The sequence below is a fragment of the Fistularia commersonii genome, chromosome 5 (genome assembly GCF_037954325.1).
Source record: "Fistularia commersonii isolate RoL2024-O1a breed Wild chromosome 5, RoL_Fcom_v1.0, whole genome shotgun sequence".
In the NCBI taxonomy this organism is placed as follows: Eukaryota; Metazoa; Chordata; class Actinopteri; order Syngnathiformes; family Fistulariidae; genus Fistularia; species Fistularia commersonii.
In genome coordinates this window covers 17,645,695-17,663,709 of record NC_141288.1, presented here as the reverse complement: position 1 = coordinate 17,663,709, position 18,015 = coordinate 17,645,695, and the positions used below count along the sequence as shown (strand labels likewise).

The window sequence follows — 18,015 nt, the reverse complement described above, 5'->3', positions numbered from 1 at the left end:
ACGAATCAGAGAGGCTAGAATCGGGTATAATTTATTTCTTAAGGGTGTGATGGGATTACAGATTCCACCTCCCCTGGACGGTTTGCGATGAATGTGTGTGTGTGTGTGTGTGTGTGTGTGTGACGAAGGAGGCACCGGCTTCACAGGTGTGGTAGCAAGTGGGCGAGCAGCCGCTCTCCAACTCTTCAAGAGCGAGTGGATGAAAGCATCTGGCAAAAAAAAAAAAAAAAGCACATTGTACACAGCTACTACAGTTGCTGCAACTCTACACAGCTGCATACCTTGTATTCTTCGGGCCCATGAGCATCAAATAGGAAAAAAAAAAAAAAAACCTGTGCGTGCCAACACACACACACACACACAGGGAAACAACTTCACAGGTGATTCTTTTTGAAGAAAAAAAAAAAAAAGACGAGGACGAGGGGGAGGCGAAGCAAAAAAAAAAAAAAAAAAAAAAAGGAAATAATAAGGTAAAGAAAAACCTGGAAGTGACGCTTCATCAAGAACCAAGGGCTCTCGTTTTATTTTCTGGTGCTTGCTAGTATCCATGACAACAGCTGCCTTGACAGGACGTGCATATGGTGCAGCTCTGCCAGCAGGTGGGAACAATGTTTGAACTAGTACATTGAGATCCTAAACAAACAAGAGGAAACGACAGGAGAGGCAGAGTGTGAGGCACTAAAATGAGATTGAGGGGAGGAAAAAAAAAAAATGTTTCCATGTTTTAACCCCCAAGAGAGCAAAACTACCCCACCAGTTATGAAATGACAGAGTTTGGAGGGGGGTGGGGGTGCTTGGTGGGGGGAATGGAGGAGATCCGTCTGACTGGCTGCTCAGGAGGAGCCAGGTCTGTGAACCGATGTAAACAAACACATTACATTGATACTCGGTTCTAACTGCATTGATCTGTCTCCTTGGTAAAAGGAACCCAGTCGCCACCGTTCCATGCGAGTGTGTGTGTGTGTGTGTGTGTGTGTGTGTAATGTGCCATTCGTAAGACAAATGACTGCTCTTTTTCCACAACATGCACGGGCACGTCCCAAAAAAGTGGACTGACCTAAACACCGGAGGCCGGGGTATGCAGATAAATAACCTTGCCGTTTATGGACTTATAAAACGGACGGGCACGCGAAACGTTGCTAACACCTAACCCAACATAAAGACAAAACAAATTCTGTGAATGCAGGATGACTTTGCTAATTAAAACACCGAGGTTTATTAATCTTACTATGACTGGCGAATCAAAGTAATTATAAGGCTTGTTGAGTTCTGCACACAGTAGTTAGAGGGACGGCTGCTTGATTAGTGCAGCCCAAGGTTGCTGTCAGGAGGAAATGTTTATCCATGTGTGAATCAATAATGACTCCCCGTGTTATACCCAGAGCCAAGAGAGTCAAGAGTACAAAGAAAAAGATGTTCCAAACTGCAGCTCCAATATCCATGCGGCGGTAAGTGTAGACGGGGGTCCAGATGTGAATGATGGAGCGCAGGGGGGAAGCGGAGAGACCGACTATCTTGGGCCTGGAAGAAATGAAGTCCGCTAAGACTGATACACCCTATAAACAAACTAAACAAACCATACGTCTTATGAACGCGGGCCAAACTTCACGGGGTGGTTTGTCATGACTGCAAATGTACATTCTTTTGGAAGTGGGGATAGTAAGACTCCCGGGGAGGAGGGAAAGGTTGGGGGGGGGGGGGGGGGGGGGGAAGAAAAGTACCTTCACTTTCACTGGATCTGAGTATCCAGCCATTACAGTGAAAAGCACCAATTTGTGTCACCCACCTCCCACTCCAAAAAAGATGGCGAGCAGGAGCTCATCTCAACCCGTGAAAAAAAAAAAAAAAAGGCACAAAACGCCAAGAAAAGTCATCAAAAGTTTGCTGAAGAGTCGGGAGGAGTGGACAAAAACAGGGACAAGAGCAGACCTACCATCTATTTAACCTGCGTTGCTATGCACAAAAAAATGACATCCCTGGTTTATTAATGTGCACATTGTATAAACAGCACAATGTGACACATTCCTTACAATGAGAGGTAGCCAGACAGTGTACAAGAGAGAGACAAAGAGAAAAAGAGACAGGCCCCACTATATAAATAACAAGGCACTCAGAGGCATATTTGATGTTGATATCCATCACTGAGGTTGGAAAAGAGGAAAAAAAAAAAATAAGACGAGGGAAAATAACACACAGAGCAACCAAGACTGCGACACATGGATCCTTATGAAAATAAGAGTCAGCCCAAATGGATCCGGTGTAATTGGTTTCAGATAGTGAGGTCAGGAGAAAGGCGATACAGGCAACTATTATGCGAAACGGACTGAGAAACAAGAATGTTTACACAGGCATTCCTCTGCTACATTAATAGGCATGCAGAGATCACTGAAGAAGGAGAAAAAAAAAGGAGTGAGACGAGACTGACGGAAAAGCAAAGGAAGAGATAGGAGAGTGAAAAAAAACAACCAAAAAAAAAAAAAATCCATTAATCTATTCATTCATTCACTCTCCCAACATGTGTTTAGAGGTTTTACAGACCAGGGTAATAAGGAGCACCTATCACAATCCACTTTTGTAAGAAGCATGCAAAGACTTTAAACAAGCACAGAAAATCTCTAGACTGCTTTGCTTGTTGTGTGCGGCGAAGAATAAGCCGTCCAATACCGATGTCACTCTTTCAAATCCACTTGGAGATTGCGTGATATGCAGCCATGGCGCAGGAATCAGATATATCTGAAGACCTGTGACATTGTGTTTGGACAGTGCGGATCACTTCCTGGCTTGGGTCAGCCTGGGAGTTGTTATTATTCGGGGGGATATACTAGATATTGGAATTATGACACGAGAATGAAATAAGGTGTCCTTAACAGGTATATTCCCACATCTCTGAGGCTTGAACAAAATATATCCATCTGCCATAAAGTCATTGTAAACACATAGCAACTTCATATCTGCCGACCATAAAGAAACATCTGACTCGCGCTATTCTTTTTGGATTATTAATCGAGAAAAAAAAAAATCGTCTATCAGAATAACAGAAAAAGGCCATCGATAGCTACGGTAGCCGACTTTTTGGGAAGTGTCATCTGTGGCGCGTAAATGCATATACTTTTTGTAAAATGCAGATAAATTCGTGGCTATTTATTACCTGTGGCAACGGGATGGTCAACGCCGTGACTAATTTGACCAATGCATGACGCAGGTCTGGGGTTTCAGTAACATGGACAAATCTGTAGACAACTATTCGAAGAATCCTTCTGCGTGCACTCACTTTTTTTTTTTTTAATTCATCCAGCCAGGGGCATCTGGCGTCTTTGCCTTTCACCACAACAATTAACAATGTGACAACTGCACATTGAACTTTTTTTTTTTCTCCATAATTCATAATGAAAAGGCTGATAAATTATTTTAAGTGACCAAACAAGTTTTTTTTTTATTTTTAAATGTGGTAGGGAGTAAATGGATGCATTTCAACTTGCGATTGTGCAGAAAACTATCATGCCGACAGCCTCGACAGCTCATGTTCCTGCTGGCACATAAGCATATGCAACCTTTGTACAAAGCATCTTTGAACCGGGCTTGTCGATATCCATGTCCAGGAAATACAGAGAGACAAAAAAGCAGAGAAGGCACTGAAAACTAAAAAGAGGAAAACGTTTTATGGTCTATCAAGCAGGAAAGAGTCGCGTGCCCAGAGAAATATAGCACAAACAGTTTAGGCTGAGCAAACAAACAAAGTTGATTGCACTGACGACGCAAGACCCCTGGCAATGACGACTTCAGCCTACACCACAGACCAAAATATTTACACTCTATCTTCTTGTTTAAGTGGATTCGGAGTCGATGGTTGGATATGAATTTGGAAGGGCTCGCCGGACGAGCGGCGAAGAGGAGCAGTACGTCCCCTGCAAAGATTGAATGCAAAAGTGTTTCATGACTTTGTAAAAACAAGTTGAGTGTGACCGGGGAACATTGTCGGTACAGCTTGGGGATGCTGGTCCCGACACAAATTGCGATTACACATTGGAACAGGGGCGACTGTGGCGAAAGCACAAGTATAAAGAAACGCTAAGAAATCACAGTGCATCCGATAAAACCTTGTGGAATGATTTGATTTAGTTTCTGGTCTTTGCGCTGTTGATAAAAATGAATCTTTTTATGATGAAGCCTATCGCTCACAATCCAAGGCTCATATAATACTACCATTTTTGGTAATCCATATCTAGTATCATTAGAGAAATCCTTCAAAATAAGATATCTTTATCATCCGTTTGATGGAGAAATTCGATTGTATTCATGATCATTTTGACGGCCGCACTATTTCATATTACTGAGATGGACAAGATATATCCAGATGGGAAGATGTTGATTATTTTCTTCTTTCCCCTCCAAGTGGATCCAATAAATAGTTCAAATATCGAAAAATTTCAACTGATCTCATTTACCTTAAGAAAATTTAAGACAGAAGTAGAAGGACTTGCATGCTTCCATAAAGGTCAGAAAAAGGAGATAATGTATCAGTGCTTCAATAATTGCTTCAGACATAATTCTCCTCAACAAAGCCCATACAGAGCATATTATCTGAGCAGATTCGGTCATCTTTGCTTGATGAAGTGCTTGAAAGAGAGAGGTTGGGGGGAAACTGAATCAAGCGCTGAAGGAGCGTCAACAGCAAACTTCTGGTAGACAAATTTGAGAAATATGATTTTCCGTTGACGGTACGATGGGATAGCAAAGCTTACAGATATGACTATTGCCACTTCCTGGCTCAACTTATGTGCTTTTTTTTATGTTCCTCTCGGCCCAAGTCGGCCCTTACGCAGCGTGATCGGTCGGTGAGGTCGTATTTCAGAATGCATCAAATCTGACCCTTGGGCAGTTTCTCCCACCGTCATGCATGTAAGTGAAAGGCACGTATATTTTGAAGAGGAGATCAGGTAAAAATTTGGAAAGTATCCACCCGGAATGTGCATTTGAATGTAAGATTCAATAAATCAATAGTCTGTAGTGTGCGAGCGAGAGAGAAATGGGGGGGGGGGCAGAAGTCCGGGGAGAATCTACTCAGGCTTTGGGACTGACATGAAGCTATCCGGCAGAACAATGGGCCTCTGTGTCCCGCTCTGCAATCTTTATTTCAGTACTTTGAACTGCAACAGCCTCCCCTGTTTGTACATAGAGTAAAATACTTGCCTACTCGCTCCAAGAATGGCGATATTATTTGTGCGTCTTCGCTTTCATAGTTCTGTCTTAAGTGGATAACTGGCGTTTCGGAGGACAGAGAGGGGAAAAAAAAAACCAACCTTTTCATATTGATCTACTGCCGCTTACTTCAGCCTTTTACCGTGTCGCTGCGGTTTGAATTCACTCCAACTCCTCAGCCCCCTGCATCCCCTTCAACCCTTCAATCATATAATATTATCCCCCCCCCCCCCCCCCACCCTGCCCCAACCCCCAACACCCCCAACACACACATGCACATCTCTCACCCTTTGTTTATTGATTCTCTAGATTAAGAATTCCTTGGGTGGAGGATTGTAATGTACAAGCATCAAATTATTTTTGGGTGTGCTTATTTGCCTTTCCCTTGCATCTATTTGGCCTGTGTCTGTAGACAATTATGCCTACCCAGCCCCAGACTCAGGTGCTAATAATGAAGGACAAATAGAATCATATGTGTAAACTTCCCCCACTGATGAAAAATTATATTAACTTTCTGCCACAGTAAACAGAACTGCATAGCTACACCCTCCCGGGAGGATTGGTGAGATGAATCTGCTTGCTTCTACCCCAGGAAGAAAACGAGTCTTGTATAAAAGAGGAGAGTGTTGATGGTTGGTTGTAGCTCGAGGGCTTCTAGTAACATAGTAAAACCCCTCTTGTTTTTTCACAAAATATGATAAAAAAAACACGGGGTATCTCGCGCATAAAACGCGTGTTTATGTCTTTAAACAAAAGGGAAAAAGTGCAGATGCAGCGAGATGTACGTTTCTGACAAGTCTTTGGTGGATCAACCATCGAGAACGGCGGGGCCACGAGCGTTCACCTCCCGCTGTTCTCGCCATCTCCTGCGCGAATGGCTTTTTAAGCAAGAAAGGAGAGTAGATTTTTAGCAACGTTGAGGCCAAAGCAGACGTTTGTGGACTCAGATTTGGACTAAAACGGTCAACGTACCCACACCTTAAGAATACATTATTGTGCCTTTAACCTTTGATATGGTAGCTTTCGCAATGAAATTCAATTGACCCTCACAAGCACCTACTTTTCCTTTCCTGATCTCTGGCGGTGGCTTTAGTGAAGTCTTTACTTTGACCTGTGCTGTATCGCCACTTTAAGATAAGGTGACAGCAAGCCCATTCAGCAATGCTCTTTATCTACTGCTGCTCTTAGTGAAGTCCTTTAGAGCCAGACAGCTGAGAGCTACCATAATATACTATCACAAAGAGACAGAGAGGAAGAAAAATAGAGACAGACAGAGAGAATGGAAGAGACAGGGGAAGCTATTTGTGCGGGCAGAGGAAGGGTGAGGAGGCTGTGTTTATGTGTGCGGTGGACAGCATGTGTGAGGTCAAATGTTCCCTTTGAAAAAGCAAAGCCGGCGTCGAGTAAAGCAGTTTCCAATGCGTAGCCTCCAAAGCAACATAAAAAAAAAAAACAAATTCACATGTTCATGCTCTCTCACTCTCTATTACACTGTCTTTCACTCTCTCGAAGCGCTTGATTTCCTCTTCGGGTGATTATGAGGCCTCTCCTTTTCACAGTTCCAGGCGAGTGGAGGTCACATAGCGGGATGAATACCATATATGAAATGTCGCATTCAGGGCCAGCCGTGGCTCATTGGGAGACCGAGCCGAGTCCAGCGGAAAAAAACTCCAGTTGCGAAATGGGAACACAGGCGGTTCCCCAGATATAGTATGCAAATTATAAAGATATTATTAAATCGAACAAGCATAACATGTTTCAGTCTACGACAATATGACGATACAAAGTAATATATCTGTGAAATCGGCCTCTGGTAGCTATCGTGTGAGCTTTAACAGGTGCATTTAGTTGAAAATCATCAGTGAGTTATGGCAGAAAATGTAGTTTCAGACTTGGGTCTGTGCTTGTTGACGGTGCAAAGCCTCCGACTCCAAAGACATGGCAAACAAACTGGCGATCTGACTGTGGCACCGGAAGACAAGCGACGGCCATAAACAGGCCATTTCTTTGCACGATGACATGAGAAATAGATTCTGTTTAAAAATGGATGGACTTGTGCAAATTTGTCCAGTGGAAACGCAACAAAATAAGGCAAATAAAAGGCTAGAAAAAGCAATCTACCGCAACTTAACCGAATACAAATACATTACACGAGTGACATGTGGTAACATCCTCTCAAAGTGTTGTAGCCTGTAAATTTCTGTGCCTCCGACACAAACCGGGTTGCGGTTGCGGGTCAATAATATGATTGTGCGTGTGTCTCGACTCCAAGAGCTCAGGTCCATCGCCGAGTGAAACTGTTACGCCGTTATTGGGTCGGTTAAAGTGTTTAATAATGTTTGCAGTACAATGACCTCAATTAACCTGCCGCATGGCTAATTCAGAATGTGAACATCGACGTGCAATTGACCAAAAAAAATAAAAAATTCTAGTAAACACAGAAAAAGGGTTAATTTTGTGAATGCTAATCTCTCTTTTAGCTTATAAGATTATAAAGCAGAGTGCGACCATGGAAGTGTTGGTGAATTATGACGCGTGCAATTAGCACAATGTGCCATTTGGTTTTTCTTGTCTTAAAGCAACGGCGAGGCGTCGCGGCTACTTTCGAGTCAATCGGTGACGTTGCGCTCTACCTAAGTGTAATATATCCTACAATGACTGCAACAATTCTTACAAAGATCAAGTCCATAAATAACCGCTACGTCTACCCGCAGAAGAGCCATGGATCTTGTTCATTCCCTCTTCCTTTATCTGGGCGCCTTTGCTAATTTAACGCCAATCTTTTCTTCAACTCCTCCCAATCTATTCCTTTCCCTCAGTCCGCATTGTGCCTCGACAGTTGTCTTGTGAATATTCCAATTACAACGGTGTGTGTTTGACCTTTAAGTGAGCTGGAGAAGATATAGTTATCTGCCTTCCACTCTGACACCAGCGTCTATCAATCAGTGTTCCAACCGCCACATCACCACCTTCACCAGAAACACACTGCTCAGCTGTGGGTTTTTTTTTTTTTCTCCAAATCTATATGTATGCGTGGAAAAAAAAAAGGAAAAGAAAAAAAAAAAGAGATGAAGAGAAGAAGCTATCATGGGTACAGAGTGTGACTGGGGCAGGGCAGGCAAAAAGGCTTGGAGAGCCCCGGTAATAAAGATGTAAAAATACAAAAGGTATATGTGTGTGTGTGTGTACACCACACATGCACGCACACACACACACACAAACAGACACAAGGGGGTTAAAAATGCATGCTTTCTTTAATCTTACACCAGGCTGACTGAACCAGACGTCCATAAACAAAACCTTTTTGCACAACATCCCATATCACGCTTCTGAGAACAAGCAGAAGTGAGCACATTCATACTTCTTCCATTTCATCCCGATCACCCGCCCTTTTCCAAAGGACTAATCTACATCTTTCATTGAATCAAGAATGGAAAATTCACAAGAAATGCTTCTTTTTCAATTTCATGCTGAAGTAGCTCAAGTTAGTGGGTGTAATTTCTCCTAACTAGAAAATTTATCACTCTGTCGCACATTTAGTCTTGCCATGTGAGGAAAGGGCCTCCTTTCAGCTATTTTTTTTGAGCTTTGATGAATGTGCCAAAAGCATGATCACTCTCTTACAGCACTGCAAGGACAGAACAATTACAGTGGTTATTAAAAAATAAAACCACTGGTTGAAATTTTGTCTAAGATAAATTACATATCATTTAGGACTGCCGATATAGCAAAAAAAAAAAAAAAAAAAAAAGTCAGAATGAAGCCGAGTGAGGGATGAAATTTAAATTATAAATATTTGAATGACTGTAACTTCTAAATGTGACAACTACATTTACTGCACAGAAACACAGAGAATGTCAAAAGTGCAGATAAAGTAACTGGTGGTTTTGAGGGACTTGATTTTTTTTTTTTCACCACCGACTTCTTTCCAGCGAGAAGTCCGTCCACACTATGAGAGAAATTCTAGAGCAGAAAAAAAAAAAAAACCCTCAAATCCATTTGAAGTTTTGTGCAAATTATGATTATCACGTTCACGGTGAATTGGATGATGAAGTCCAAACGGGTGAAAAGGAATGCATGAAGAATAATATTGCTGAAACAATACCACGCATGGCAAAGCCACCAGGCTAATGTATATTTATCATGTAAACTTCTGATAAATGCATATGCAGAAACAATCAAATCTCCCGGTTTCCATTGGAAGATTTTGCACCAAGCGTGAAACCAATATCAGCTTAGTGTCTAGTCAAGCTTGAAGTGCGGCGCCTAGCCCACAAAGCATGTTCTGCATATGCTTATGGGTGTCACTTATCAGGCTGGAACAAGCAGCTTTTCAGTGCTATCACTGATCAATTCGTGCCAGTTAAGTCCCTCCATGTGGGTAAATAAGGAGTGGTTAGGCCTTTATGAGGAACGGCGGGCTGTTAGGGAGCGCGCGTGGCTTTCAGAACCCAAGTCTTGTCCACCTGCAGTTGATTCTGTTTACTTCCATCATTAGCCTTTGAAACGGATGCAATGCTTTCTCTATTTCTGCGAGGAGCAAATCCAAAATATACTATTTTCCTATTGCAAACGTTTGAAATGTTTGCAGGCACAGATGTCGCTCAACCTTAACAACAAAGGGACACCTTGAAATTGGGCAATGCGCTGTAAAAGCCCGCAGCTTCAGCTCTTAAGCCTGCAGTGAAGAGCGCCAAAGCCCGCGCTAAGTAACATGTCAGTCAGTTCGTCTGCTCGGAGCCTTGAATTCCCCATGGCCTGAGCTTATTTACTGCATTTGTATGAGGAGCCGTGAAGAGGAGAGGCTGAGAGCCTGGCTGGCTCTGTTACATATGTATACGGTGTTTGGAAGCGATGCATAAGGAGCATCTCCCTTTGCAGACTGGTAGCATTACAACTACAAACAACTTGGGAGGAGGATGGAGGCATTTATCTATTCAAAAATGGGTCATGGGGGATGAAGGTAATCTGAGTAGCAGACAGTGTTAACAAGTGCAGGGGAGAAAAAAAAAAAAAAAAAGCGAAAAACTTTGATCATACCTGGAATCTCTTAGCCGAGATTCATGAAGTATTAGAGAAAGAGAGCAACGGTGTCATTAACAACGTTGCGACCTCTTGCTAGTCATCTTCTTAACCAGATTTAAAGTCATTTTAATATTAGTTACAGAGGTGAGGGGGGGGGTGTACACAACAAACCATTGGGCATGCGTTTCAGAGACTGATTTGTTACTATTCATGGCTAAAGCAGAGAGAAACTGTAATACTAGACATGCTTGTTAAATTCACAACACTCCAAAGCTGCCTTCTAGCAAATCCTGTCTTGTGGTTGTCAGCTTAAGACACCCCGCCATATGCATATGTAGGATTTTTAAGCTCTGTTAAATGGATAGTGGTGTCGTGGACTATCAAATGACTATAAGCCACTTGCCTTTTCCGAATGGAGGGGGTCATTTACAGAAAAGTATGCAACATTGCACTACCTTGTATGCACCAGAAGGCAGCACGCCGCACGTGTGTCCTCGATCCTCCTGATAGCTCTACATTACAAGAGGACGAGCCCATTTGCATGGATGTATTCAGGCTGAGTGTGACAGTAACACTCCACCCTGCCATATTAACGACTGGCACTCTGTTTAAGCCAATGACAGGGGAGTGGCAACAAACAATGACAGAATGCCTGTTTTCGATTGTGGGGCTACAGAGGATGATGCACCATTCAGCACGAAGGCAGTTTGAAAATAAATTATTGCGGAGGGTATTGAGTTGAGGCAATTGCTCAATCTCCTCAGAGTATGTATGTGTGTGTGTGTGTGTGTGTATATGCATGCTGGTATGCGTTTGTGGTTGTGTGAATGGACATATAGATCCAGTGCCCATTTATTTCCCTGAGTTGAAACAGGGCAGTTAGAGAGGCGTAAAAGGAAATGAGTTGTGAAGTGACCATTGATCCTGTCTTGCACTAGGTTGGCGAGAGACTGCAGGACTATTGGCCTCAGCATGTGCAACTGAAAGGCTGCCTCCTATTTACACAGAGGTGGTTAACCTTGGCCAAGTTCATTTGTCACCAAGCTAATGTGCTCACGAGAAGGGAAAAAAAAAAAAAAAAAAAAGCGAAGAAAAGAATCAAGTCAAACAAAAGATCTAACCTGGCTGGAGTTATGTGAGCTCTCATCAAATGGATGCGTTTCCCCATGATCCGAGAAAACACTGTTGCACGTGTGAATCCGTCCGTATGATCTACAGTTTAACAGAACGTGGAAGATTCTGTCTGATTCAAAGCTGCATGATTCACAATCGCCAAGCAGAGAATTGATAGCGATCACAAACTAAGTGCTTGAGGTTTAAGTTGACCGGGTTACGTCAAGTTGGAGTTCTGATGACTAAAGGCTACACACACACACACACACACACACACGCACACACACACACACACCCTATAATCAGTTTTGTACTGGCTGAGTTTCCCTCAACCTGAATATGTGCAACCTGCACCACAGCTCCGGACTGCTTAAGCATAAAATACCCGTAAGTGTTTATTTCCGGCAGATTTCACCGCGTCTCCTCGTGCAGCCTTCTCACGCTCTCCTCTCGATTCCTCCACAACCCCGTTCTCCCCTGTATGCGGTCCCTTTCTCCTTGTCGCTCTTTCAAGCCTTCCATCTTGACATTTCGCTGTGCTCTCGGGGGGATTCTGTGCGAAATGGAGTTACTGGGAGAGCGCCACTGTAAATTCCAGGAGGCCACATGTAATGTGTCTTAAACATAGATGGACAGTCAAGGTTTCAAGGAGCGGAAGAATGAAGCGCGGGGGAAAATGGAGAAAAGGGAGATGACGAGAAGAGGGTGGTGTCTATATAGATAAAAGAATAATACTCTGTTTTGTCTGGGGAAGAGTGAGCAAACAGTAGCTATGCAGTCATTCACGTACTGTATCTTTAGTGTCATCGCAAAGGGGGAAACTACAGGCCTATATGTCACGGGCCTGTATGTTCTATTCCGCGGGGACTGTCTGTCGATAGCGAGCCTTGAAATAAAAAAGAGGGATGGCTTTCATTGTAAATAAGTCAGACACAAAGCTGGCCAGACAAGAGCTGTCTTTTTCACCGAACCCCTTCAAAATTACAGACACGTGTTATATGCTGCTTTCCCTTTCTCCAAATCCTTGCAGAAAAATGCCATCTTTGCACACATGATGATAAAAAAAAAAAAAGAATTTGTGTTTTTTTTTTTTTTTTTTAAGCTGAGGTCTTTCTCCTGTCCTCGGGGGTGATTGATGTTTCAGGAAAGGGCCGGTGTCTTATTTACACAGTTGAGTGGGGTAATATCAGGCCTCAAAGATAAACCTAATGAGCTTCTTTGTGTAAGGGTGCAAATGAGAGAGGCACCGTCTTCCCTCCCGCCCTCTCTTTTCCATCCAAAAGGGACAGTCTGGGTGATTAGGCCTTTAAATTATGCTCAAGGGCAAATCCCAGATTTGCATCTTGTGTGTGTATGCGTGTCCTCTGAAATATGCTATGGAGTGAAAAGGAAGAGAGGCAGGTGAAGGGCACGGGGAGGAAGACGCTTTAGGCTAGTCTGTGATGGTCGTCGAGCAATACATGTCAGCAATTTCCAAAGTATTTACCCGCATAAAACAACAAACTTGACTTGTGCAAGTAGAACACATGAGAAAGATGTGCGTGCATGTGTGTGTGTGTGTGTGTGTGTGTGTGTGTGTGTGTGTGTGTGTGTGCATGCACAACCCCCTCCCCTCCCCCCAACACACACACACACACACACAAACTTGCATTATTTTGTCCTTTGTCTGGGGGCTGGGCTAACTTTCTCCCTTTGACTTTCATTTTGGGGAGAATTTCATTTGCCCCTAAACCCTAAACATTACCCATCACTTGCTGTCAGATTTCTCATCCCTCTCTTTCCCCCAGCTAAACAGCTAGGAAACCAGGTTAATTGCTGTCACCCTCAAGTCGGACCACAGACGCTCTCATGTAGCAGGAGAAGTAACAGCCAAGAGGTAACGTGGCACCGTTGCATACTTATTGTAATTTATGTCAAAACGCAGCCATCATTTAAATTGGGGCGATAGAGTTGGCACGGCGCCGTATCGTGTACATTTGCATCGTGCTAAAAAAACCACATAGGATACCAACACGTAGATATGCAGATTGTGCACAGTTCTAAAAGGAATCGCGTTGCTTTCAAAGAACGAGAATGAGTGAAGTGTTGTATTAGTGAAGTTGTCTTTAAAAACGTACCCGGTTTGTGTTCACGGCGATCTGGATGATGTCGTTTCCGTACCGATCAGAAGGTGTTTGATTAAAATGACTGACCGGGAAACAAGGCGAAGGCCCTATTTTGTCCTGAATATCGATATGCCCTGTGTATGAGCAAGCCCATTTAGAGGAGGCGGTAGTCTTGAATATTGGCTCATTAATCCTGCTTATAGCTTATAACCCTGGCAGGATTAAGTCCACAGACCACTGTAATCAACTAACAGGCTCTTCATCTTGATCTTTAGTTTGAGGATCCAAAGATCAATGCGTGGCTTGCAAGAGTAGACACAGTGGCGTAGAGTAGTATTAAAACATAAGACTGTCGGTGGCCAATGATAAATCGATTGGTTTTATGAGCTCAGCACAAATTTTCTTCGCTTTTTTTTTTTCTCCCCCCAACAAGGGAGCTTTTATAGTGATCACTGTGCATAGTAATTAGGACTGTGCAACATTCATCATTTGCTCTGATACATATCTGCAGCTGGTAAATTGCAATCAGATACAGTGGGAATCTAATCTGTGATCTCAAATCAAATTAGGTCTATTTAGACAACCTTGGGAATGGGGTGGTGAAACCCTGGCAGAAATTAGGGGCTGGAAATTTAATTGTGACACAATGGTTATCATTCAGATTCATGGATAACAGAGAATATGGCTTTCACATTGAACAGATTTGCATAAGGTACTACAAAATTAGCACCACCTTAATTAGAAGGGATTTTATAGAGTTCATCAAATGGAAATATAGTTGATTTTGCGCGGGGAAAATATTTCGATACCATTTATTTTTTTCCTGTGTCGCTCGGTCTCGGTCGATGTTTGATAAGCATTTGGTTAAATGTAAAGCGAGGAGCGTTAAGATGCAGCTTTTCTAATTATAGCTGCAGGTGGTATTTGGAGCTGCTAGGTAATGGCGGAACCCACAGGGACAGTGGAGAATTCATCAGTGCTTATTATTAATCATCCCCCCAGCAGCGTGATGAGAGACTGGAGCATCTATACTCACTGGACCACTCAATGTCATCCCAAATGTGGGTGGTAAATTACACCCAACAGCCTTCCTTCAAAATGGAATCGGCAGACTTGGACTAGATTCTCTCGCTTTTTTATTTTTTTTTGCCCTCCATAATAAAAAAAAAAAAAAAGAAAAAAAAAAAAGCACAGGAAGTGACCATGAGTAGCATGTATCTAAAAATACACAAACACACCTGCCTGCATCTGGAATCACCCCCAAATGAACTCCGGAGTACAAAGCGGTGCTGGGAAACATATTAAAAAAAAAAAACTCAATCTTTTGTCTTTTCGTGCACATCTCCCTTTTCCAAAGAGATACAGTGCAAGCGTGCCACGGAAAGTGTGTGAAGTTAACAGCACAGGGCCCCTGTTTTAAAAAGCCTCCAGAGACCTGTTAGCTGGACTGCTCATTTCAATGTGTCTGTCTCTTGGTTGGAAGAAGGCCCAGGCTGGCCCCTTTACAATGCACACACTGTCATACCCCCCCGTCCGCACACACACACACACACACACACACACACACACACACACACACATGCTTAGTTGTACGTATGTCTCAGAAACTTAACTAGACACTTCTTGCTTGTAGAGTTTCACATTCTCATACCTGAGCTTTTCATTGCTTAGTTTTACGCCGCAATGTTACATTACTCAAAAATATACAATTTCTCAAACCACCTGTTAATTGCAACTAAGTGATCGGTGAGCTCGAGATGTTAAAATTACCTTAAGATCAAAAGAATGCCTGTGCATCATTTCAAAAGTATGCAACAAAAAACAGTAAAAATGTCTACATGGCGCAACAGTCTTTAAGGTTGTACATTATCTTAGCCTCTGTTTGCAGGTAAAGTATAGCCTCAGATAGAAGACAGTCCTCCACCCAGCATCTTTTAAACTAAGAGTGATGACTTAGAGAAGGGGAGGTTTGACCCCAATCAGGTGTGTGTAAAGAAAGAGTGGCAGAAGGGTGACAAATGTGTGAGGCCACTGCAGCCACGGGCACGACCACTTGAGTTCTGTCGCGGTTGGAGGACGGCTGCTCGGACGGGATGAGGAAATGGAGGATGAAGCAGCTGATGGGATGGAGAGCTGCAGGACATGCTTCATTTTGCCACAATGCTACACCCCTCTGCACACACACACACACACACACACACACACACACACAGATGCAGATGCACAGAGATACACGGGTACATACTGCCCTTACAAACTGACCATGGGCCTTCAGCTGCTTCAAATAACACACACACACACACACACATAAATGCATGCTTGCATGAAAATTCGCATCAAACCAAATGGCAGCCTGCATCATTACAAACCTAGAGCGTTGTCTCCTATTCACCCCAAAGCTGCCCCTCCGACCCCATCTCCCACTGCTCTTTTGGTGAACTGTCAAAGCCATCATTCACCATGAAAAGACATGAGAGACACTTGACTCCTTCACTCCACTGGCGCCTGACTTTCACAACTACAACCCCCCCCCCCCCTTCGCCACCCGCCACCCACCAACCACCTCCCACCCAGCCCTGAAGTTCATTCAAGCTCAACTCGCTCTGATGGCGCTGAAGGCTTCTGACACAATAAAGCAAAGAAATTAAAGGTAACTAAGAATGTGACGCGAAGAGACGGCCGCGATTATTTATTCGGTTCGAGACAATTAAGTAGGAAACAGAAGGGATCTCTGTTTAAAGTCGTATCCATGCAGAAGAGATGAGATCAAAGTGTGATTAAAAAAAAAACATTTACAGATAAAGGAGAGTACCTATAAAATAATTTTATGCAAAATTAAGTCAGTCAAATGTGTGTTGTTCAAAGGTCTGTGTGCCACGGATGGGCTCTGTGATCACACCGGCTGAATCTGTGAGAGAGACTCCAACCAGCGGCGAATTATGAGGCCCTCTGGTGGATACAGCGCTGCTATGACACACACACACACACACACACACACCACACACACTTACACACACACACACAACCAAAACTTGCCCGTTGAATGCTCCAGCACACACATTATTTCTCTTTCTTTGCCTAGCTCACTCTCCATTCCTCTCATGCACAGATGTATTCACACGCTCCCTCTCTCTTAGGGCCTCACATGGCCGCAATGTGCTCAAATACCAAAGAAGAAAATAATGCAACTTACTGAAAACAATGTAAAACATTGTTTGTATCCAAAAAGCTTCAGGCAAACACGCTGTCATTACAACAAATTAACAACATTCACCGACTTGGCAAACAGATAATTCTATAAACTGTTTTTTTTTTTTCTTTTTTTTTCCCCCATGCCATAAAGTATGACAACAAGTTCAGAAAAATCACACACACACACACACACACACACACGAGAAAATCTCACTGCATACTGTCTATGTAGAAAATCCCACAGCTGCCTGAGAGGAGAGCAAAGAGGAGCAGAGCGGGAGAGCGAGAGGGGGAAACAGAGTGAGAGGTAAAGCGGCAGAGAGGCGAGACGGGGGGAGAAACACAACTTACCTGCTGTTGTTGCAGATGCAGCAGCTCGACTGTGCTTACTTCGCTGCTCGTGTCACCAGCGCTTGATCTCCCATCTCTACTGCCAGCCTCTAATTGGCTGCTGCTTAGGGTGCTCATTCCATTTTGACTCATTGAACTGTTGCTTATTGTCTCTGTGGCCGACTCCTGCATCATCATGATTTAAAACCTAGAAGTGATTAAGAGGCACCGGTTAGTGCTCTTCTTGTTACAATTCCCCCCTTTTTTTTTTCCCCTCCTATTTTTCTATGCTTCCATTATCAAGCTCTCAGTCCCCCTCTGGAAATTAAAGCATTTAAAGAAGAAGAAGGGGGGGGGGGAGGTTGGTGGCGGGGTAGTAGCAATTATGCATTCACTGTGTAAATGAAGCAATACAAAGGGATGCATGTCCTGGTACTATTTGAAACAGGAGGGGTTCCTGACTGTGGTTTTTATCTTCTAAAATGTGGGCATAAATCAAAGATTTGAGAAGGTTGATTTAATACCGCAATTACCACCCTAAATAAAAATTAACGCGGAGAAATACATCTAAAATGTGCTCGAACAATTATGTGAATTCCAAATTAATATTTGGATTACTCTCGGTGCGTTCCTCGTGATTTACAACAGCCAGACAGCAAAAACTGGATCGCAGGCATTCTTAAAATATTTCCATCTTGAAGCCGTTAGAGTTTTAGTGCCACGTCTGAATGAAGTTGCCTAATGACGCAAAGCTAATCATGCAAAATTAAAAATTGGTGGAAGGGAGGCGGGGGAAGGGGAGGAGGCGTCACCGCATCACATGGTCCACGCCGGTGATGAACACTATAATGGGTTTGTCATCTTTGCAGTGGCTAAATAAAACTGCCTTGCAGGCTTCCATAGAGGGAGAGCGCTCGTGTGTCATTTGTTGTCTAGATTAATTTTCCTCCCTCCTTGAGTCAAACTCCACATATTAATTTATTTTGTGACATTTCAGTAATTACCTCTATCAACAGGAAAACATTTAGTCCCGATCCGGAATGTTAAAAAC

The 18,015-nt window shown here is 43.2% G+C and overlaps 1 protein-coding gene across 7 annotated transcripts in view; it reads right to left on the bottom strand.

Annotated features, from left to right (window-relative positions):
* The window catches only part of foxp2 (forkhead box P2), a 96,911-nt gene that overhangs the window by 39,360 nt on the left and 39,536 nt on the right, over positions 1-18,015 (bottom strand). For 3 of the 7 annotated variants that reach the window (XM_086147080.1, XM_086147083.1, XM_086147081.1), the window contains one exon: positions 16,986-17,172. The exons of the other annotated variants lie outside the window; for them this stretch is intronic. In XM_086147080.1, coding sequence (XP_086003206.1) covers positions 16,986-17,162 — 177 coding nt within the window. In that variant the 5' untranslated portion in view covers positions 17,163-17,172. The remainder of the gene's footprint in view (positions 1-16,985; positions 17,173-18,015) is intronic. 7 annotated transcript variants of the gene reach the window in all.